Genomic DNA, 22,252 nt, shown 5'->3' on the forward strand with positions numbered 1-22,252 from the left:
CATGCACGCTGGATCCAATATTATTTTATATAGCTTATGGTGTTGGTATTTGTGACATCAATACGTGCTTTGGACTTTAATTTTGGGTTGTACTAATATATAATTCTTTGTCAATTAAAATTGATCTTGGCTTAATTAATTTCTTCCCAAATAACCCTAATTTTAATTTCTTCCCAAATAACCCTAATTTACCTTCCCAATATGTAACCTTCACCAAATTTTGTCTTCTTGTACTAAAAGACGAAATTCCTCATCTCGGAACTTTGATACCGTAGCCAGACAGATTTGACGGAATGTAAATTATAGTGACTCAACATTCTATTAAAAAAAATCTAATTATTTTGAACGTTGTTGACAAGCGATGCAGATATTTAGATGGTCGAATTTAATTATATTTAGATGGTCGAATTTGATTATATAATGTTATATAACAATGTCAACTTATATAATGTCAACTTTTATATAAACTTATATAACATGATTATTTGATCCATCGTTCATTATTTGATCCCCTTATAAAATGTTATATAACAATGTCAACTAATTTTTATATAAACTTATATAATGTCAACTTTTATATAATGTTATATAACATGATTATTTGATCCATCGCTCATTATTTGATCCCTTTACAAAATGTTATGTAACATGTCAACTTAAATGTTTGGTAAAGAAGATGATGGTATTAAATAAATATGATTATTTGATCCCATCATTCATTATCAACTATGAAATATGAAATTATATAATTTGTGTTTTAAAGACTTTCAAACCATTTATCCCCAAATATTTTATTGGAGTTGGTGACGATAGAATTATTTTTTTCAACAAGACAATAAAACTTTAATTCTGAAAAGGAGGTTCTTATTTCTAAAATGGAAATTATAAATATGGGATAAACGATGCAATATAATTATTTGTGATTTTATTTATTTATGCTATTTTTTTAACTAAAGTTGTCATTGTAGATCTCAACATAAAAGACTAGGGGTTGGTGAATGTTTCTTTTTTTCTTTTTTCTTTTTTTTTTTTATTATTATTATTATTATTATTATTATTATTATTATTATTATTATAAATAAAATATGTTAAGTGGTTTAATTGGGCTGAGTAGATTTGCAAGTAGTGTAATTTTTATTTTTAACATTTGTCGATGAATTTAAGGGACAAATTATGTAAGAATCACATGATAATTTGGGAAAATCAAAACAAAGTTCTTGACTTAAAACAAAAATGAAATACAAAATTAGCAAGTTGACAAGTACACTGTATATATGTAATAATATATAAATATAGTGCGTCATGCGTCACAAATTGTTAATGTTCAATACCTTTTTCTTTCCCCAAATATAAATAACAATTAATTAAATTAAAGTGGTACTTAATTAACTTTCCATCACACAATATGACAAAAGAATATTAAGAAAGTAATAATGAAATTGGATTCCTCAACCTCACGCACTTGTCCTAGTCGTCGACATCACCTTCCTTAATCAAATTGGATCTCCTTTCATTACCATAATAAAATTAAAAATTATCAAAATTTAAATTAAAAATTACAAAATAAATAAATAATAAAAAATGGATGCTTCTTTTAAAAATTAAAACTCTTCTTTACTTGGAAAAAAAAGAGAATGGATTACAGCGCCACACCCCACAAAGAAATGGTGGGATTGGATCACTTGAACATGATCACGATCAACTACACACAAAAAACAATTAATTTAATGAATGAATTAAAATTAAAGTAATAGTAAAAGATTCTCAAGTTGTTGCCAATTGCCATTGAGAAACGTAGCAAAGCATCTAAATACTAAATCTATGGTCAAGTGGCTAAATAAAAATTCAATCTTTGCCATAAAAATACAGTCTTTGCCACACACACACAAACACATTCCGACAGTTCAATTTTTTTTTTTTTCTTGTATTTTCATTTTTTCACTTCTCTCATCTAAGTTCTTTGGATCTTGAAAAACCCTTGTGGTGGATCAACAGAAAGATCAGTTTTTTTTTTGTTTTTTTTTTCAATTTAAAGGGAATCATCATAATTCATAATCATAGGTTTTTTCAGCAGTTTTATTACAGTTGACCGTATATTGCGGGAATCCCAAAGAGGGGGGGTGGGGCTCACATGCTTGGTGCCAAGAATCTTCCCCTTCTTATCAACAAAACACACAATAGGCTTGTAGAGAATCATATTTTTGAGTTCTGCACAGATAATCACAACTGAGAGAGAAAGATAGAGAGAGAGAGAGAGGGAGGAGAGAGAAAGAGAGAGATTTGTACCCTTTTTTTCATTTGTGGATGGGATTTCATTTCACAAGAAATTTGTGGTACATATATTAGTACTTGAGACCCTACTAAAAAAAAAAGTTTCCTTTTTTATTTTGTGTTGCTTAATATTACTGCATCTTCAGGTAAACAGAAGGAAGTTCTTTTGGGGCATATGCAAAAATAAAAGATATTTATTGCAATTAATAAAGGAAATTAAAGCCCTTTGTTGGAATATCCAAGAATCTTTACACACAGTGAGACGTGAGTTCCTTCCTCTTTTAAATCCTTCTTTTGTCAGATTTTTTTTTTTTCATTTACTTTTGTTGATTTAATTTCCTCAACAACCCCTCTTTTTGCCAAGGTTTAAAAAAAAGAAAAAAAAAAAGCAAGAATCTTGGTGAATTGATTTGTGTCTTTTGGGCATGTTGAAAGAATCTTGTGAAAGTTAGTTTGTTCCTTACATACTTATGATGTTTTCACATACTCTGTTGTTGTTTGTTAATTTATTTATTCTCAACTATGTAATAGATTCTTGTATAGTTAGCTCAAAGGAGCAATTCAACTTGTTGGAATACATTAAAGAATTCATTTTTTCCTTTACAGATTTCATGTTCTCTGTATAATTTCATTTCTTGATATCGAAAATTGTTTAATTCCACAGGGTTGGTGTTTGGGAACCATTAATTAATCCAGGTCTGAAATTCAGATCTGGTGGAAGAAGAATTTAGCTTGTGTGGCATTGTGTAAAGACTGGATTTTTATTTATTTACTCTCACAAAAAATGGAGCAAGGTGTTCTTCCTCTCAGTACAATGATGGGCCCCACTTCGGATCCGTTTATGGATTTGGATTACATGGATGAACTGTTGCTAGAAGGTTGCTGGTTAGAAGCAAACGGATCCGAATTCTCGAATTTCGATTCCTCGGCTCCATTTTCCCCCTTCCAACCTTCGTTCCCATGGCCTGCCCTCGAACCCGCCAATCACAACACCGAATCTAGCGCAAGCCCGTCAAAATACGGCCAACACGAGAGTCAAAAATCGTATTTCCCCGACAATCTATCCATATCCCAGTCCCGTTTTTCCTCCGAGAATTATTTGCTCGAGAACTGCGAACTCAACAAAAGGTGGTGGATTGGGCCTAGGCCTTCGTTGTCGGTTATCGATCGGTTAATTCAAGCACTCGCTTACATTAAAGATTGCTCGAGGGATAAAAACGTACTTATCCAGGTGTGGGTCCCGGTCAATGGAGGTGGCAAGCGTGTGTTGACCACGAATAACCAGCCGTTTTCGCTCGATTTGAACTGTCCCAGCCTTGCTCATTACAGAGAAATATCGGTGAATTATCAGTTCCCAGCCGAGGAAGATTCTAAAGAGGTTGTGGGATTGCCTGGGAGGGTGTTTAGGAATAAAGTACCCGAGTGGACCCCAGATGTTCGATTCTTTACGAGGGACGAATATCCGAGAGTTGACCATGCGAATCAGTACGATGTTCGAGGCACACTCGCTGTACCGGTTCTTGAACAAGGTAGTGGCAACTGTTTGGGTGTTATTGAGGTTGTTTTGACCACGCAGAAGATTCAGTACCGCCCGGAACTCGAAAGCGTCTGCAAAGCTCTTGAGGTTTGTGTTTTTTTTTAACTTACGTGCAGTCATTTACGGATTATCAAGAAATGAAAGTAATATTATTTAATCCTAGGCCAAAAAAATCATGCAACTGGTGTACAAATTTGGTGGTGGTATATCTGTTATATTGTTAACTTTCTTCATTCGTTCGTTCAAATATGTATATTACATTCTATTGGTACCATTCCACGAATTTAAAGGAGAAAAAAAAAATCATATTTAAATAACTAATTCGAAACTGCTTGCTTTTCTTTTAGGCTGTTGATCTGAGGAGCGCCGAAGTTGCCTGCACTCAGGCAGTTAAGGTAATTGAATAGCCACCTATATACATTCTGTCAGTGAATAAATACACCGACAAAAATAAATAATAACACCTCCGATTTTTTTTCAGACACCCGATTTCTCTTACCAAGCAGCACTACCCGAAATCCTAGACGTATTAAGATCGGCATGCGAAACACACGGACTGCCATTAGCTCAAACGTGGGTCCCATGCAGTCTACAAGGCAAAGGTGGCTATTGGCATTCCGACGATAACTCGAAAAACTGCATCTCCCCGGTCGATTCCGCTTGCCACATAGGCAATCCCCATATTCAAGGCTTCCACGAAGCTTGCTCCGAGTACCACTTATTAAGAGGGCAAGGTATCGTCGGTAGAGCGTTCGGTACGAATCAGCCGTGTTTTTTGCCCGATGTGAGTGCTTGTAGTAAAACGGAGTACCCTCTTTCTCACCATGCAAGAATGTTTGGGCTGAAGGCTGCTGTAGCTATCCGTTTGAGGAGTATTTGTACTGGCTCGACCGATTTCGTCTTGGAGTTTTTTTTGCCTATCAACTGTACGGAACCTGAGGAACAGAAGAAGATGCTCACTTCACTGTCTGCCATAATACAAAACGTTTGCCGGACTTTACGAGTTGTCACGGATAAAGAGTTGCAAGAGGAATCTCGTTTGCCCGATCAAGTTCCTAACGTAGAATCGAAGGAGTTTTTGGGGCCTTATTCGAGTCAGGTGAATTCTCAAAAGGGGAAATCGAGGGAAAAATTAGTCGAACCTTCAAAAGCTAGTTTAAAAGAAGGCGTTGCATTAACTGCGAATGCTTCTACGTCGGGCGATTGTAGCTCACTGTACACGAGCAAAACTGGAGAGAAAAGACGGATCAAAGCGGAGAAAACGATTACGTTGCAGGTTCTGAGGCAACACTTTGCTGGAAGCCTAAAAGATGCTGCAAAGAGTCTTGGTGGTGAGCATTAATTAATTATATTATGTTTTATTTCATTTCGACTTTAACCGGTACGATAAATCCAAGATTGAAACGATGTTTAACACCTCCCTTCTTTCATATGTATGCTAAAAATATTCCGAAATACACAACTTTTTTTAACTTCGGAAGTTTTTCGATTTTTCGTGTCAGTTTGCCCTACGACTCTGAAGAGGATATGCAGGCAGCACGGAATTCAACGTTGGCCTTCTAGAAAGATCAAGAAAGTCGGCCACTCTCTACAAAAGATCCAACGAGTCATTGACTCAGTCCAAGGCACCTCCGGCGTCTTACAAATCGAGTCTTTCTACTCCAGCTTCCCCGAATTAGCCTCACCCAATGCATCAACAAGAACCACCCAATTCTCCCACTCCAAATCGGCCGACAATCTAAACCCTTTAAACGGGCCCCACGAATGCACCACCATTTCTAGACCCCCGGGCCCCAACCCCGCCACGTCACCGTCGCCGCCCACGTCGTCGTGCAGTCAGAGCTCGAACTCGAGTCAATGCTGCTCGAGCGGGGCACAGCCGAATCATTCCTCTTCGCTTAGTCCTCAAGATCCAACGGCTAAGGAAGAAGAAGAACCCGTTAAAGAGAATTTCAAGAGAGCTAGAAGCGATGCGGATTTCAATAATCTGGCAGGCGACGGTCCACCGAAGGTTCTCCCGAGGTCTCACAGCCACGTGTCTTTCTGCTGGCCGGATAAAACGGAGGTGGCAAAAGAAGAAGATAACGGGGAAAAAACAAGAGAGAGAGATGGGCCGAGGATTAAAGTGACTTACGGGGAAGATACGATTAGGTTTCGCATGCAGAATAATTGGAGGTACAGAGATTTGTTAAGGGAAATATCGAGACGGTTTGGAGTGGATAATAATAATGTAGGCGGGTTTCATCTGAAATATTTGGACGACGACGGTGAATGGGTTTTGCTGACGTGTGATGCTGACCTGGAGGAGTGCATTGACGTGTGCAGATCGTCTAGGAGCCAAACGATTAGGCTCTCGTTTCTTTGTGATTCGCATTCGCAGTTTGGTAGGTCTTTCGGGTATAGAGGTCCTTTTTCGTTGTAGTCGTGAAATAAAATTATATAGCTGGTTTTTTTTTTCTTATATCTATATTATATAAGTTTTGTTTGCAGTTATCGCTGCTTGCAGAAAGATTCTGTTGTAACAGTTTGGATTTTTTTTTTTTAAACTTTTTTTTTAAGTTTGTATTATTATGTAGCTAAGGAGCATGTTGCTCTTTCTTGACATTGTAGATAAAGAAAGAATGTAGAGAACAATTTATGTTGTTATCAATTATTGCCAAATTACTTTGCATTATATTTTGATTTGATTTTGAAATGAATCCACCGTAGTTAGTTCAAATTAATAAACTAAGAAACCAAAAAAATAATTTCGTGTACATAAATAATAGGTGGATTTGAATTCGTCAACTATAATTCTTTTGTGGACACAGATTATATAATTAGCAGAATAAATAATGCAAGAAATTAATGTGGTTCGGAGTCCTACATTTGAATATTAATAAGACTTCTTAAAATATTAATGATTTACTCTTTAAATCATATGTCGTTCTTGTACATTCTCGAACGTCTTATTTCTTCACGCAACTCTTCATAAGTGAATTTTTTTATTTAATTGCTTAAAAAAATATGATCTGCATGCTTTTGGATTCATTACATAATTTACAGTAGCAGATAAATAAATAAATTAAAAAAAAAAAAAAAAAAAAGGCAAACAGTAAGAACTCAAATTGGGCTTCTAATTTGGGCCTAATACTAAAAATTCAAAAGCCCATTTGTGAAAAATCTACGCCCATTAAATAAAATAAAACGTGTCAACAAAGCTTAGCCCAATTCAAAATCCATCAATAACTCCGAGCCCCATTCAAATTATTATATTGCCGATGGCCGCCGCCGCCGCCGCCACCGCTGCCTCTAGCTCCGCCACTCCCGCCGTGGCTGTGGTGGCGGTGGTTGGCATGCAGCTGGGTTTTGGGCTTGGATTCGTTGGGCTTCATCGAAATGGTATTAATTTTTTCCAAGCTCTCCAAAACTTCCTCCATATCGGGCCTACGTTTCGGGTCGGGCTCGATGCAATTTAGTATGAGTTCTGCTATTTTGATTGCAGCCTTAAACGGGTACTGACCCATGAACCGCGGGTCGATTAGTTTTCTCAGCTTCTTTTTGTCTGGTAGTGAAGGTTTGGCCCAATCCACCAGATTCGTTTGCCCACCGGGTCGGTTCAGATCCAGTACCTGTAGACCCGTTATTATTTCCAGTAATACCACCCCAAAACCGTACACGTCACTTTTCACATACAAATGACCTGCAATAATTAAACAAAACATCAAATTATTATAGTGAAGAAAAATAACATACCCTTGTTATTAAATTATAGCAAAACAATATAATAAAATACTAAAATACCCTTGTTTTTAATTATTTTTTAACTAACTAATCGACAGTAATCAAGGGTAAAATTGGAAAATAATTTAATTAATGTTTTCTTGAAATTATAAAGTGAACGAAAATTACCTGTAGCCAAGTACTCGGGGGCAGCATACCCGTAAGTACCGACAACCTTGGTCGTTACGTGCGAATTCCCGTCCACCGGACCTAACTTGGCAAGACCGAAATCCGATAGCTTTGCGTTGAATTCCTAAAAAAATGTTGAATTTATTTCAATTTATTTATTAACAATCATTGGTCGATGCGGAAAGTTATTGGACTAATAAAACATCAATAAATTATTTAATTAATCATGGTTAATCTAACCGACAAACCTGACCTGAGTTTTTTTTAATATATATATATATATATATATATATATATATATTTGGAGACGAGTCTATCTATTTCAATAAATTATTTTTTTTTGCAATTTAATAATAAATTAGTTGAAGGACTTACAGAATCAAGCAAAATATTGGAGGCCTTAAAATCTCTGTAAATGACTTGTTTTTCAGTAGTATGCAAGAAAGCAAGGCCTCTGGCTGCTCCTACTGCTATTTTCATCCTTATATCCCATGGAATTGGCTCACCACCCTCTGCAAATTCAATTAAATTACAATTTTACCACCCAATTCATTAAATCATTTAAAAATCCAAAAAAAGAAAAAAAAAAAAAAAAAAGAAGATATAGTGGCTTACTTACTTCTAAAGAGGTGAGTTTCTAAGCTTCCCCTTTGCATATATTCGTAGACGAGGAGAAACTGTCTTTCTTCCCAACAGTAACCAATTAATTTTACTAGATTTGGATGACTGTATTTTCCCAAGAATTTTACCTCTGCCTGCAGTGCACAATTATTATTTTTTTCGTGAAATCATTAATCATTAACTTTACTTTACAATTTAAATCAATTTAACCGCAATAAAAAGTAAAAACATATAAATTAAAAAAGAATTATTATTATAAATTAAAAAAGTTTTTTTTTTTCAACCCTAATAAAATTACATGGAAAAAACAACTTGCAAATGAGTTCATTTTTCTAATTCAACAATAGGTGAAGCTAATCACCGCCAGCTAAGAGAATTAAATATAAAAATAATAATAAATAAATAAATAAATCAGCTAAGCTCTTGACTTTTGAATCGACAAAACCCAAGTTTGACTTAAATGCACATCCCATTTATTTTGGTTTAACTGCACCAGTATATATGTTATACAGAAATTAATTCTTTTTAATATATTTAATATTCATATATCTAATTATCATGAAAATTGAAAGAATATACATTTTTTCAATTTACAAATATATAGTTTTTTTTTTTTTTTAAATAATGTTTAAAATAGAAAAAAAGAGAGGAATAAATAAGCTCTTGATTTTCAATAGAAAACCCCAAGTCTGACTTAAATGGACATCCAATTTATTATTGTTTAACTGTCTGTACCACTATATATGTTATACAGAAATTAAAATTTTAAATATATTTCATACTCATATATCTAATGATCATGAAAATTGAAATTGAAAGAGTATACATTTTTTTTCAATATATTAAAGAGAGAGAGAGAGAGAGAGAGAGAGAGAGAGAGAGAGAGAGGAATAACAAACCTGCCATTCTTTGAGGCCTTGTTCACTGTCAGGATTGGACTTTTTGACGGCAACAGGAATACCAATTCCAACCCTAGACGGTGCGTATGTCTTCTGGTCAACGTATCCCTTGTATACCGTCCCAAACCCTCCTTCTCCGAGCACTGTATCTGGTCTGAAATCTCTCGTCGCGCTCCTCAGCTCCCCTAATTTGAACGCCTTCAGGTTCGGTATCACGATCTCCCCGCTCGCCGGAACCGCCGCCCCTCCGCCGCCGCGATCTGTCGACGGAGGACGGTTCTGGCTACGGTTCTTCATCGTCTTCGCATCGCTATTACTGTGGACTGCAAAACGGAGCACGTGTTACTACCGGCCGTTAGATTAATTTGATACACAATCACACGCGCGTGTAGTGTGTGTACAGTGTATATGTATATATGTAAGTACCTGGGCTGGGAGCTCTGGTGTTAGTAGTAGTGGGGAGATTATCAACGGGCTTCGGCCAGCAGCTCCCCATTTTTAATTTCTTCTTCTTCTCTCTCTCTCTCTCTCTCTCTCTCTCTCTAGAATCTAGATTTTGTTTAGTTTCTCTCTCTAGAATCTAGTAGATATATCAGCCGGCAATACTATTAGGAGTAATTTAATTGATGGAGAAGCAAATTAAGAGAGGAAAGTGGTGGTTTGGCACGAAGAAATTATTAACCAACTTCCTCCTCTATACCTCTTTCTCTATTTACATATCTGCATCTATTTATATACATCCATTCATGTATTTTTTTGTGCCCCCAGCCAAATATTAATATTATATTATGGATATGTATTTATTTTTCTCCGTGGACTTTTTCAACTCTCTCTCTCTCTCTCTCTCTCTCTCTCTCTCTCTCTCTCTCTCTCTCTCTCTCTCTCTCTCTCTCTCTCTCTCTCTCTCTCTCTCTCTCTCTCTCTCTCTCTCTCTCTCTCTCTACATACATGCATAAATTGTAGAGATAGCGATACGATATGTAATTTAAATTACTTGTAAATTTAAAATATATTAAATTCATTTATGGAGTGGAGAGTGGGTTTTTTCATTCATACTTAAATTCTTTGGTAAAATCAACTTCTTAGGTAAGAACAAATTGCGATAAAAACATTCATGGTTGAATAATTACAACCACCTCTATAATTATGTATTTGTTTTACAAAAACACCCCTATTTAGTATTTAAATTTGATATTGTAAGAATAAACATCTAAGACAATATATAATTAACAGGAATTGTTATAATTATGTAAACAAGAGGGAACGTCGTAATTTAGTCTTATCTTAGGAGTTGGCGGTAACTTGCCCAAATTCTTTTTTATACAGAAGATGTCTTCACATCCAGCATTAATGAAGTAATGTTCCTCGTTATTTACATTCGGGTATGTAGTGTGCACCCAATTTAACAATTTAACATATGATATTTTATTTAATAAACTAAAATTTAGTATCAACTCCATCATAATTTTTTCTCAAACCTTTATTTTGCCAGAATATCGCATCAAAACACGAGTTTATTAAATTCGGAGTTTAGATGATTTCTCCCCAAATTTAGAAATTCAACAACACCAAATGTAATCAATTTAAATATTTAAAGAGATGATAAATAGGTGGAATGAGATTAAAATTTAAAATTGAAAAAAAATAACTTGCGCTTACTAAAAATCTTCGTGTATTTATCATTTCAGTTTAACAAATTATATTTTGAAATGAAAAGGAAAAAAAAAAGATACAAAGAGTAATAAAAGTATAAAACTAAATAGGGAATACAAGTGAGAAAACAAAAATGTGAAAGGAAATAGATGGGGGTTATGGTTTATGAAGCACATGGTATGAAAGTCAATATCACTTATTTGGTAATTGTAATCGAACCGAGGCCCACTTCATTTGCACGCATTTATTATTACTTTGCAATTTTGTCAATTAAATATAAAATATAAATATATACATACAAATATGAAATATGAAATTATATATATACATTTTTTTTTATTTAATGTTGTTTTCATATTATTGGGTTCTTTTTGTGTGGTGTTAATTCGTGCTCGTAGTATATATATGCTAAATTTATTTTGAATTGATTTTAATAATTAATTTTCATTAATTATTAAAATGCTTATTAAAATCGCAAATAGTAAGCTCACGTGTATAATTGTGACGTTATATATATATATATATATATATATATATATATATATATATATATATATATATATATATATAATTTGGAGTTAATTGCAAATACCACCCCTGTGAAATCTCTAATTGTCAAATACCCCCCTGTCAAAAAATAATTCGCTTATACCCCCCTGTGTAAACAAAGTCAAGGCATTGTGACCCTTGAGAGCAAATCGTGTCTCTCACGCGCTGCTACTGCGATTTTTTCTTAATTTTCAATTGTGAAATGTCAAAAATGTCCCCAAACCCCTTCTCCCTCCCTGTTCTTCATTTTCCATCGTCCCCAACATGTACCATTCTGCATTCTCCATCATCCCAACATGTCGAACAGTCTCATCATTCGAAGCTATCTCCATCTGTCAATGAGAAGGCATGGTACCTCGACCCAGCTGGGCAAGGGACTGCTATTGCAAAAGAATAACTCGTTGTCTTGCATTAGACCAAACTCCATTCGTAAATTTCAACGGGATCCGTTAGCAGGTGCCCCAGACTTCTGCCTTTTTCTTCTGATGTGGGCGGTTGTTTTTATCGGTGAACTACTAGGAGCATATTAATGAAGAGATGGTATAACAAAACTCCAAATCTCCCTTCTACTTCCACAACAACATCGCCGGATCCGCCGCCATTCTTAGACCTGCAAAAACGCGTTCCATAGTCATCTACAGACCCTTCATCAGAAATCGACAAAATCGATCAAGCCGCCACCAAAAAAAATTCCGAGCTTGAAGAAGCCTAAACAATTGATGGATGTGGTGGTGCGTGGTGGGCGGCGGCGGAAATTGAGAGGAAGGTGAGGAATTAGGCTGCCGCTGGGAAAATTGCAATTTAGTCCCCCAATTTAAGTTTTAGAAGTTTGACAAAATTCCAATTTGGCCTCTTACATTATTATAATTTGATGTTATTCCACTTAGGGGTATACTTGTTTTTTTACCTTCAGTCAACCATTAAAATGATAATGGGTGCTGTGAGCTTCGAAAAATATTACATAGGGGGGTATGAACGAATTTTTTTTTTGATAGGGGGTTATTTGATAATTAGAGATTTCACAGGGGTGGTATTTGCAATTTACTCATATAATTTGTCGTTTTCCATAAAGAAAAAAACAGCTGGCATCTGGTGATCTTTGCTTGAATTTGAGTTTTTTATTCAAATATTCTATACCTAAAATTTGATGGTTTTATGACGTCACGTGCCCCATTGTGAATGAAGTCAGGTTGCTGTAAATGTATTTAGACTGGTTCTTCACTTCTTCTACATGTATTTTCGTTTGACTACTTCAAGTTTGTAGTAATACATTGACAAGTAATTAATGCTTAAACTCGCTATTTGAAGAAAAAATAAATCCACCTAAATCATTAATTTAAAAGTTTTTACATAAAGAACTTGAAATAAACATCTTAAATGAAAATAACATTCTTCCACTGCAACCAGTTTTGAAGTGTACATAGTTTTCAGTCTAAGATAACTATTTTATGTCCGAACTTTCTAAATAAGAATGAACTTGTAGCAAAATACGAAGATATAATTTTCCATATTTAAAAGGGTATAATTGACCCCCATAATTTAATTAATTAACTATTGTTGTTTAAAAAAAATATACTTAGGCGTGTGGACTGTATAAAATATAAATATAATGGGTCATAAATTAAATTCACAATAAATATAGAGGATTGACTATTGTTGATGGGGAACATGACATCTTCACTCGGTTTACTAAATTACTAAAAAACCCCTCAAAATTCCCACAGCAGTTACTCGCTTTCTCAGACTGGGTCATCTACTAATACTTTTCATAATAATTAGTAATTACATCCAATATGCGTAGCACACACACTAATATACTCACATCCACACCTACATTTTACAGATGCATGCATATATATAAGTAGTATCTACAAAAGTGAGTATATATATATATATATATATATATATATATATATATATATATATATATATATATATATATATATATATATATGTATATATATGTTTATATATATATAATATAAGTCTGTAAAAACACAAATATGAGTATATTATCCCGAGTGTAATAACTACATAAAAAGAACCAAAAAATGTTGTGTACCTAGCCTATCAACAAAGAGTTAACATTGCAGGAAAAAAAAATAATTAAAAAAAATTAAAAAAATGTCGAAACAACCGGGGATTAATTCATGCCCATTCTGCATTTATACGTCAGCAGTGCCCATAAATCGACTAAACTATATTCTTAGAAAAGACATCCGCTCGCTCGATTTGAAAGTTTCGTTTTTTTTTTTTTTTTTTTTCAAGAATCGATGGACCTGCCTTTACGAGAATCGTCTGCCTTGGAAGCCAAGTATTCAAGTGCGACAACGAGATCGCTTATGAGTGGGCGGGCCCCAGCATGTTCCTGTAGACACATCGAAGTTATTAAAACAGCGTGCTTCAGGCTCTTCACTGAGAATCTCCCTTCTAGCAGAGGATCCACCATTTGTACAAACTTCCTTCCATCCTTAAGAAACGGACGAGACTTCACCGAAAGAAAAAAAAAAAAAAAAAAAATATTATTTTTTACTTGGGGATGCAATAAATGTCGTTTCAGTTTAAATAATATCGTTTCAAACGTGATTTCGACCATTTTCGAGGCTGCGTTTGGCAGAACTCCAAACACGAAACTTGTAGTTCTTTGATATCAGTGAAATTGAAACGACATTTAACAATTCAGTTTCCGTAAACATAATCGAGATTTAATTTAAAACGAGGAGATAGAAAAAGAAAAAAAAAAAAAAAAAAAAAACTCACCCACACAACAAGATTCTGCTCCCCTGGTTTCTTGGAGAAGTCAATAGCCTTTCGCCCGGTAATAAGTTCAAGCAGAACCACACCGAAGCTGTAGATATCTGATTTTAAGGTTAGTTTTCCGCTCATGGCATATTCGGGTGCACAATATCCATAAGTACCCATGACACGTGTCGAAACGTGAGTGTTGTCTCCAACGGGCCCCAGTTTGGCAAGCCCGAAATCGGATAATTTGACATTATAATCGTTGTCCAATAATATATTCGAAGATTTCAAATCACGGTATATAACCGGTGGAGTTGCTTGATGGAGATATTCGAGTCCACGAGCTGCACCAACTGCAATCTTCAATCTCGTACTCCAATCTAGTGGCTTCTGATCAGGCTCTAAATCTGGTACCAAAAAAAAAAAAAATCGATTTTTTCACTATTGTCTATAATCATAAGTGGCGAAACAAAAAAAATAATTGAAAATTAATTACCGAAAAGATGATTTTCAAGGCTGCCCATTGGCATGAACTCGTAAACTAAAAGCCTTTGATCACCATCGATGCAATAACCGATCAAATTAACGAGATTTGGGTGATGGAGAAGGCTTAGCATAAGAACCTCCACCACGAATTCTTGACTTCCTTGAAGCCCTTCGAGATTAAGTTGCTTTATGGCAACAATCTTGATCCATCGAATTAAATCAATTTTTATTTTTCAGATTTTCCCAACATTATTAATAATCAATGGCTAGAAAGAAAATATAATTTCTTGGAAAAAGCGTACCAGGTTAGAGTCGAGCTTGCCTCTGTAAACGCTCCCAAAACCACCTTCACCGATCAAATTAGCTTCCCTGAAATTCTGCGTAGCAATTGCTAGTTCTTTGAACGTGAAGCTTCGAGCCACATTTCCCTTTTGAGAAGTGCTTTCTTTGGCTTTTGATCTGGCCGAACTACCCCTATTTCCGCTCTCTATAAGACACAAACGGATAAATATTAAATACACTTCCGCGCAAATACTTTTTCCAAAAAAAATTGAAACTTTTTTTGTTCTCACCATTGAAAAATGCCTTTCCCTTTAAACTAGCTGCACGCACATCCAAGCATTATTGAATCGAGAACAAAAGAAGCGTTATGAATATAATGTCATCTGCACGAACAAATAACGAAGAAAGAAAAAACGAAAGGGAACAAAACCTGGAGAATTAGTGGATCTTGGGGACAAATCATCATCATAATCTTTCACATCCTTCAATTTAGGGCTTATGCAAGAAAAGCAACTCATGGCACCTTTTTTTTTTCCCCCTTTCGATTTCTTTTGAATATTTTCCCCTCTCAAAAATTCATCCTCCAAATAAATACGGAATTTAGGGAAATTTGAACTCCATTATCATCAAATCAAAGTGAGCACAAAAATCAACAATGTTGGAGAGAGAGAGAGAAGAGAGCTAATATTCCCTCCCCTTTCCACAAAATCAGAAAACCCTAAATCCCAAATGAAAGAAGAACATCAAAAAAAAAAAAAAAAAAAAAAATTCATGCAAACCTTCCCCACAACCACTTGACAGAGATCTACAGTCAATAATGGAAAATTACCAGAAAGGATGCATCAAACGAAACACAACCGAACATAATATATACTAAATAAAGGGTTAACCGAGTTTATGCTTGTTTCCTATAATAAGCTCATCGTAATTTCGATTTTCATTACAGCTGCCCCCTTTTTCGGCGCGGCCATCTTTAAACGTTAATTCCTGGCCTCTCAAATTGGTTTCATGAATCATACCCGAAAATTAAGGGGTGAAATTGCCACCCCCACCCCACCCCACCCCGAGAACCCATCCCTGAAAAAGTACCGATGTACATAAATGTCGAATCATCTCCCCTAATAGAGAGACGTAGCAGTAGCAAGGATGCGTACGTATTATTATAGCCTTCCTCTGAGTAAGCGCGCGTGATGCCACTCGCGGTGGGGTTTGGTTGACAGCCATAGCTACCTACAGCTTTCCCGCTACTCTCCCTCCCAATTTCTCGTACAAATTATACACGACAAAGAAATAGTATATGAAAAAGCGATCCATTTGATTTTTTGTTAATAAATATAATATTTTAATTCAATTAATGTAATATTTTAATTCAATAAAATCGAAACAACTTGTTAATATTCATTGCAAGTGATTTGATATCAATATTTGTGTCCTAAACTTCCATAAATTAATACACTCTAGACCAACCAAACTCTATTAATTTAACGAAACAAAGTTATTAATATATCGAGGTTCTCTGTAATATTAATTTTGAATTGCCACGTCATAATAATTGATATTACAAGATAAGAGGTTACATTACATTTGTTGTTCTTGTTCAGAATCAATCATAAGCAGACAAATATGCTTATTTTCCTGCTCTGGTATTTTATAATAAAAAGTTACAAATGTTAAAACTGTTTTTTTTATAAATAGTTTTTCACCTAAAAAAATCAAGAACCATAATATAATCTATACAAAGCTGTTTCCTAAAATAGATAATTCATAGTTGTAATGCCAAATCAGGTTGTTGGGGTGAGCCAATCTGTAAGCTAGAAGAACTAGGTGAGCCAGCTGGCACTCTTACGTTCAAATCCGGAGGTACCGAAGGAGTAGTACGTCTTTGTGAAGAAAGATCGAGAGCTTCTCCTTGTGAATCGGGCGATTTAATTCGATACCCGAAAGTCCCGTTCAAACCGTTTCTGTATGATTGATGATTCGTGGGAATCTTATGCTGAGCTGGAAACGGGGTTTTCATAGAAGCGGCTACCTCGTTCTGGCTGTTGAGTGTTGTTGTTGTTGTTTTAACAGCTTCGACCACGTCTGACGAACTTAAATTGGTTGTCGTGTTTTTGCCGATCAATTTCTGCTTCTCGATCAAAAGCTGTGAAGGTGCCTCGTCATCACCCACCCAGCCAGGACCGTATTGTACCCCAGCTGGCAAAACGGCCTCGATTCTCGATGATGCCATTTTCCAGGCTACGGGGCCGAGATTTGCAGCATATCTAGCCAGGCTTCTTGCGTAAGCAAGGGTTTCTTGAAGACCCAACTGTAAAATTCAATTTTTTTTACAGTCAAATAAACGAACTCATATCGAATAAAAACATAATATAATTTAACGATTTTGCAGAATATATATATATACCGGCATTAACCGCTTCATATTTCCAATAGCATTAACGTAAACAGGGGAATTATTATTATTGTCCGATTGCCTGTAGGTATCACGTTTGTTTTCATCCACCGTGAAATTCTTTTTCCCGTGTTTCATATCAGCCCTCAAAATCGATGCTGCAATTTAGGACAAAAAAAAAGAGGGTTAAAAAAAATCAAGAAAATTTTGATGCAGCAGCAAAACAAGCAAAAATTAAATACCTGGAAATTCATTGTTCCAATCAACCAACCATTCGGAATAATTTTCACCGTTTCTCGAAGGTGACGCAAATGAGTGGTCGGTGGACCTAACTCTAAATAAAGCGGGACCCTTTCTTAGATTGTAAGAATTGGATCCGATTTGTTTCTCTTCTCCAGTGGCCAGGGTTGCACCCGAAGGAAGATCAGTGCCAACACGGTCAAGTACGGAAGCTTCCGGAGACTTCTTCTGATTCTTGCTGTTTGGGGGCCTGCCCCTCCGAACGACCTTTGGCTGCGGTTCTCCGTCGTCGCCTTCATGTTTTAGATTTTTGAAGTCTCTTTTCGCCACTTCTTGTATGGATCGTGCCTGATTAACATTGCCCGTTATTTTATTTTATTCAGATTAAAAAAGGAGTATTGACGACTACAAGAAACTGCTAACGTAAAAGACTATTCGAATTTCCAACCTGCCGAAAGTAGACGGTATCTGAAGAATTATACTGCATGGCGTTTGAACATATTAAAAGCACATCAGCCTGAAATCGGAATGAACGGAGAACTAAAAATTAGTTCAAACAAAAACATCAAAACAAATAATCATTGTAAATTCGTATTTTTTCCATCTCGGATTATCGAAAAAACTAACCTCCAATTCTTCCAAGTTTTTATAAGCTCCGTCGTTAAGTTTCTTCCTCACTGTACCAAAATCCATAGGTTGCTCTACTATCTCAAAATAATCAGGCAGCTACAAGACAAAAAAGTATCAGATACTAGGAACATGAAAATCATGGTATTTATTACCAATATCTGTAAAAAGATTTCAAATAATCACCTCATTGGGATCTACAGGCTCAGAAAACACCCCATAAGTGTCCTTCCTGCAACAAACAATACATACACACAAGAGACAAAAAACTCTGTCAAAAACTGACCACTGAAATTACAAACAGTACGAGGTTAGAGAGAAAAAAAAGCCTACTTTTGAAGCCTGTCAAGAATGAAGACCAACAGCTTTTTGTCTGGTAAAGGAGTTGTTGTGGGGCCAGGCTCTAATGGTGAACCTGTCCAAAATAACAAAATTAAATGAAGATACCAAAAAATCAGATGAATCAAAATCAAGTTGCTTTATTTATATTACAAAATCAAGAACGGTTTTTTAACCTACCTGAACCATCTGGTGGAGGTGTGTTTGCTGCAACTACATCCTCTTTATTATCATCCTGGGAAAATCAAACCATCATCCACAATTTACGACACGGCGAACAAGGAAGGAGACAGCATCAGCAAGTACAAGTGTGAATAATAATAATCATAATAAATAATAATAATAAACACATAGTAAAGACAAGCTCTGGACTTTTTTTCTCAAGGCACAATGATCTATAAAACAAATAAAGAAAATATTCACTCCCACTAAAAGATGGTCTACATAAATTAAAGCAATATAAATAAGCAACAGTGAAACATGTAGAAAGTTAAATATGGTCATTCATATATACACACACACATGACACATGTGTGTGTGTGTATGTGTGTGTGTGTGTATAAAGGCTGGATTGTAGAAGCTACAAAAGTGGAAACAAAGTTGAAGTAAAACCCAGATTTCATTACAGAAATAAACACTCAAGCTATATTTTTGCAACATAATCTTTGACTTAGTCAAAACACAAAACACCGACTTCAGATCTGCGGAGAAGCCAGAATTATCCAATGTCAATAATTAAATTTCTTCGCGCGGAATTCAAGAATCCCCTTCAAATAACATCTCAAAAATTTGAACTTCCAGATTTATTTCCGCCACGCAATATTCCCGAAATAGAACACCCACATAAAAAATAGTTGCTATAATTTAAAAATAAAACCCATGCAGCAAAATTTACAAGATGAACTGTAAGCTGAACTCCTCTTCAATTGCATAAAATCACACCCCCAAAAAAATTAAAATTTACAAACCTGATCCAAAACCCCGTCGTCAGATCCGCGATCAACGCCGTTAATTCTGCGTTTCTTCGCACTCCGCTCGCGATCCTCGGACTCCGGCTCCGACCCGGACCCGGAGCCCGAATCGTAATCTCGAGAGTCCGGCCCGCTCTGCCCCAGACGCTTCTCATCCGATTGGGGCAAGCGGACAACGAGCTTGACCTTTTTCTCCTTCCTCTCGTCGTCGTCGTCTTCTTCGTCGTTGAATTCCGGCTGCGGCGGAGAATTCAGTTGATTAGGGTTCCGTCTGGTAGATCGGCGGCCCGTGGAATTGGGAACGGGGGTCTCAGTGGCGGCGGCGGAGAGTGGAGGGCGGTTCTTCGGAGGGCGGCCTTTCTTCTTTTTAATCTTCACCTCCGTTGTAGAAGCTGCTGCAGCAGTTGGTACCTTACCCATTGCTTTGGGCTTCGGACAAACAGAGAAGAGGGGCTCTTTTTTTCTCTCTCTTCCCTCTTTTCTGCTGTTGTTGAACTATTTTTTCAGTGTCTTAACGACGTCGTTTCATGTTTTCTTTTCTAGTCCCCGACAATTTATAACTTGTCCGTTTTGGCCCCTAACTTTCCAAAAGTTGATTTTCCTTAACTATAGAATATTTGCATGTTGCCCCAACGTCAAGAGAGTGGGCTCCGGAATTATTTTGTCAAATTTCAAGTCCTAAAGTTTTTGAATATTGGAAACTAGCCCAACCTCAAATCTGGACCCATCAGATTGGACCCCGTTGAAATAATTGGGCCCATTTTATAAATTTAATTATACCTATATATAAGTATTTAACTATTTAAAATATCACACACCATGAATTTTTATTTTAGAAGATTTACAAAAAGGAAAAATTTCATGTGCATCCAATTTTATTACCATAACATTTTAAATTTATTACATAAAAAAAATACATTTAGTATTTGGGGTCGGTCATGCGTCATAGGTAGTTCGAGAGTTAACCGAGAACGCAAATGGTTGGAACCGCACATAGAACCTAAGAATGATTAAAGGAGAATGCTCACTCAAAATGTTCGTTATAAAGCGCAATTGCAGTTCGATTGCTTTGGTTACTCGTATAGTCGTATTCATAAATCGTATGGAAATAATATATATTTTCTTAAAATTATTTATGTCTATATTCATCAATTTGTAAGAGCTAGGGCGAATTATAGTGCAGTTCAAGTACTATGTTGTAGCTGCAAAACTTTAAGTGATCACTATAAGAGCTAAAGCTACTAAACTATGGACCAAAAAAATAATTTAACAAATAATTTTGCTCTAAATCCATATGTAGAGACGGTGCAAATAAAAATGCATTTAATATTTCGTAACGATAAGATTAAAAGATCAGTGGCGGAACCAGAATTTTACCTTCTCATGGACCAAATACATATTTAAAAAATTCGAGGGGTCCCGACAGTAAGACACTGCTCGAAAAATACCAAATCTCTATTATATCACCCTCATATATGTTCAATGCCACAATGAATGAATCACACTTACATTGGAAGAATAAATTCATCTTGTCTCAACACTAACCCCCACCAATAAAAGCCAGAAAAAGAACAAAAAACAATAAATAACCGCTATATTGAATTTCATTGTCAACAAACTGATGAAGAGTTTATAAGTGTCACTATAGCACTAGCATTAGATATGCCTCTAGCATGCAAATTACAACCAAGATTTCTGCATTTTAGCTAACACTTCCATTTCACTATTTATAGAGCAGATTCTTTCATCACAGAACTCATCAACTTGTGAATCTATTACAAGATGTGTATTGCTGTGTTTATGTGGCAAGCCCACCCTCTGTACCCTTTTCTTCTCTTGCTTAACAGAGATGAATACCACAACAGGCAAGTTCCACACACACACACACACACACACACACACACACATATATATACAAGTATTGTAATATTATTGTGTGTTTTAGGCCTACAAAGCCGGTGGGGTGGTGGGAAGGCGGTGAAATATTAGGCGGCAAAGATGAAGTTGCCGGTGGAACATGGCTCGCCTGCTCAAAACACGGTAGAGTCGGTTTTTTAACAAATGTGCTGGAGCTCCATACACTCCCCGAGGCTAAAAGCAGAGGAGACCTCGTCGTCCGTTTTCTAGAGGTACACACATAATCACTTAGGAGTGTAATTAATTTCATTTATTTATTTGTTTATTTTTTGAGGGACAGAGCGAAAAGTGTCCGAAGGCATTTGCAGAAGAGTTGGTGAAAGAAGCAAACCAGTACAATGGTTTTAACCTGATTGTAGCAGATCTTGCTTCCAAATCAATGGTTTATGTTACAAACAGGCCTAAAGGGGATCTCGTTCCGATTAAACAAGTTCTTCCGGGAATCCACGTCCTTTCAAATGCTACACTCAACGCACCGTGGCCCAAGGTTTTGTTAAAACTTTATTACAAGCTATAAATATAACTTTTTTTTTTTTGCTTCTTTTTATTTGTTTATCCTTTTTCCCGATTATCAGGCCGAGCGTTTGAAACTGAACTTTAAGCTGCAAGTCAAGAAATACGTCGATGGGGAACTCTCAGTGAAAGAAATGGTGGAGAAGCTAATGAGAGACAGGGTAAAAGCTGATAAAAGCATGCTGCCAAATATATGTTCACCTGATTGGGAGTTCAACATAAGCTCCATTTTTGTTGAAGTAGACACCCCACTGGACTAATTACTAATCTCTGATGTAATAAGATGATTAAGCTTCGCTAATCTCCGCTAATCAATCATTGT

The 22,252-nt window shown here is 35.8% G+C and overlaps 5 protein-coding genes across 5 annotated transcripts; 2 read left to right on the forward strand and 3 right to left on the reverse strand.

Moving 5' to 3' along the window:
• The first annotated feature begins 1,632 nt into the window (after positions 1–1,632).
• On the forward strand, positions 1,633–6,482 carry LOC105959413 (protein NLP5). Its single transcript, XM_012983515.2, has 6 exons — positions 1,633–2,333; positions 2,418–2,535; positions 2,936–3,895; positions 4,156–4,203; positions 4,290–5,139; positions 5,311–6,482. The coding sequence occupies exons 3-6, from the start codon at positions 3,056–3,058 to the stop codon at positions 6,228–6,230; spliced, it is 2,658 nt and encodes an 885-aa protein (XP_012838969.2). The 5' UTR covers positions 1,633–2,333; positions 2,418–2,535; positions 2,936–3,055; the 3' UTR covers positions 6,231–6,482.
• A 293-nt stretch (positions 6,483–6,775) lies between these two features.
• On the reverse strand, positions 6,776–9,989 carry LOC105959416 (putative serine/threonine-protein kinase PIX13). Its single transcript, XM_012983517.2, has 6 exons — positions 9,646–9,989; positions 9,220–9,542; positions 8,319–8,454; positions 8,075–8,211; positions 7,700–7,823; positions 6,776–7,490 (listed from the first exon to the last, which is right to left on the reverse strand). The coding sequence occupies exons 1-6, from the start codon at positions 9,713–9,715 to the stop codon at positions 7,030–7,032; spliced, it is 1,251 nt and encodes a 416-aa protein (XP_012838971.2). The 5' UTR covers positions 9,716–9,989; the 3' UTR covers positions 6,776–7,029.
• A 3,422-nt stretch (positions 9,990–13,411) lies between these two features.
• LOC105959418 (putative serine/threonine-protein kinase PBL21) lies at positions 13,412–15,779 on the reverse strand. The gene is made up of 6 exons (XM_012983520.2): positions 15,362–15,779; positions 15,222–15,251; positions 14,952–15,136; positions 14,660–14,849; positions 14,182–14,570; positions 13,412–13,909 (listed from the first exon to the last, which is right to left on the reverse strand). The coding sequence occupies exons 1-6, from the start codon at positions 15,447–15,449 to the stop codon at positions 13,685–13,687; spliced, it is 1,107 nt and encodes a 368-aa protein (XP_012838974.2). The 5' UTR covers positions 15,450–15,779; the 3' UTR covers positions 13,412–13,684.
• A 687-nt stretch (positions 15,780–16,466) lies between these two features.
• Positions 16,467–20,027, reverse strand: LOC105959417 (uncharacterized). Its single transcript, XM_012983518.2, has 9 exons — positions 19,498–20,027; positions 18,710–18,764; positions 18,524–18,605; positions 18,377–18,422; positions 18,191–18,289; positions 18,012–18,080; positions 17,566–17,911; positions 17,336–17,481; positions 16,467–17,239 (listed from the first exon to the last, which is right to left on the reverse strand). The coding sequence occupies exons 1-9, from the start codon at positions 19,918–19,920 to the stop codon at positions 16,694–16,696; spliced, it is 1,812 nt and encodes a 603-aa protein (XP_012838972.2). The 5' UTR covers positions 19,921–20,027; the 3' UTR covers positions 16,467–16,693.
• Positions 20,028–21,163: 1,136 nt separating this feature from the next.
• LOC105959419 (uncharacterized) lies at positions 21,164–22,190 on the forward strand. Its single transcript, XM_088812831.1, has 4 exons — positions 21,164–21,365; positions 21,446–21,629; positions 21,698–21,904; positions 21,993–22,190. The coding sequence occupies exons 1-4, from the start codon at positions 21,283–21,285 to the stop codon at positions 22,188–22,190; spliced, it is 672 nt and encodes a 223-aa protein (XP_088668957.1). The 5' UTR covers positions 21,164–21,282.
• Positions 22,191–22,252: the final 62 nt, after the last annotated feature.

This window comes from Erythranthe guttata, chromosome 14 (genome assembly GCF_056151865.1).
Source record: "Erythranthe guttata isolate IM_541 chromosome 14, IM_541, whole genome shotgun sequence".
Lineage (NCBI taxonomy): Eukaryota > Viridiplantae > Streptophyta > Magnoliopsida > Lamiales > Phrymaceae > Erythranthe > Erythranthe guttata.

Coding starts and splice junctions, on each gene's coding strand:
- LOC105959417 (XM_012983518.2), bottom strand. CDS start 19,920: ATGGGTAAGGTACCAACTGCTGCAGCAGCTTCTACAACGGAGGTGAAG. Junction 18,081..18,190: donor AAAACTTGGAAGAATTGGAG/GTTAGTTTTTTC, acceptor TTCCGATTTCAG/GCTGATGTGCTTTTAATATG. Junction 17,482..17,565: donor TTGGAACAATGAATTTCCAG/GTATTTAATTTT, acceptor CCTAAATTGCAG/CATCGATTTTGAGGGCTGAT.
- LOC105959418 (XM_012983520.2), bottom strand. CDS start 15,449: ATGAGTTGCTTTTCTTGCATAAGCCCTAAATTGAAGGATGTGAAAGAT. Junction 15,252..15,361: donor AAGATCCACTAATTCTCCAG/GTTTTGTTCCCT, acceptor ATGTGCGTGCAG/CTAGTTTAAAGGGAAAGGCA. Junction 14,850..14,951: donor GCAAGCTCGACTCTAACCTG/GTACGCTTTTTC, acceptor CGATGGATCAAG/ATTGTTGCCATAAAGCAACT.
- LOC105959413 (XM_012983515.2), top strand. CDS start 3,056: ATGGAGCAAGGTGTTCTTCCTCTCAGTACAATGATGGGCCCCACTTCG. Junction 4,204..4,289: donor CCTGCACTCAGGCAGTTAAG/GTAATTGAATAG, acceptor ATTTTTTTTCAG/ACACCCGATTTCTCTTACCA. Junction 5,140..5,310: donor TGCTGCAAAGAGTCTTGGTG/GTGAGCATTAAT, acceptor TTTTCGTGTCAG/TTTGCCCTACGACTCTGAAG.
- LOC105959419 (XM_088812831.1), top strand. CDS start 21,283: ATGTGTATTGCTGTGTTTATGTGGCAAGCCCACCCTCTGTACCCTTTT. Junction 21,366..21,445: donor AGAGATGAATACCACAACAG/GCAAGTTCCACA, acceptor TGTGTGTTTTAG/GCCTACAAAGCCGGTGGGGT. Junction 21,905..21,992: donor TCAACGCACCGTGGCCCAAG/GTTTTGTTAAAA, acceptor CCCGATTATCAG/GCCGAGCGTTTGAAACTGAA.
- LOC105959416 (XM_012983517.2), bottom strand. CDS start 9,715: ATGGGGAGCTGCTGGCCGAAGCCCGTTGATAATCTCCCCACTACTACT. Junction 9,543..9,645: donor CACCAGAGCTCCCAGCCCAG/GTACTTACATAT, acceptor TCCGTTTTGCAG/TCCACAGTAATAGCGATGCG. Junction 8,455..9,219: donor AAGGCCTCAAAGAATGGCAG/GTTTGTTATTCC, acceptor TGTGCACTGCAG/GCAGAGGTAAAATTCTTGGG.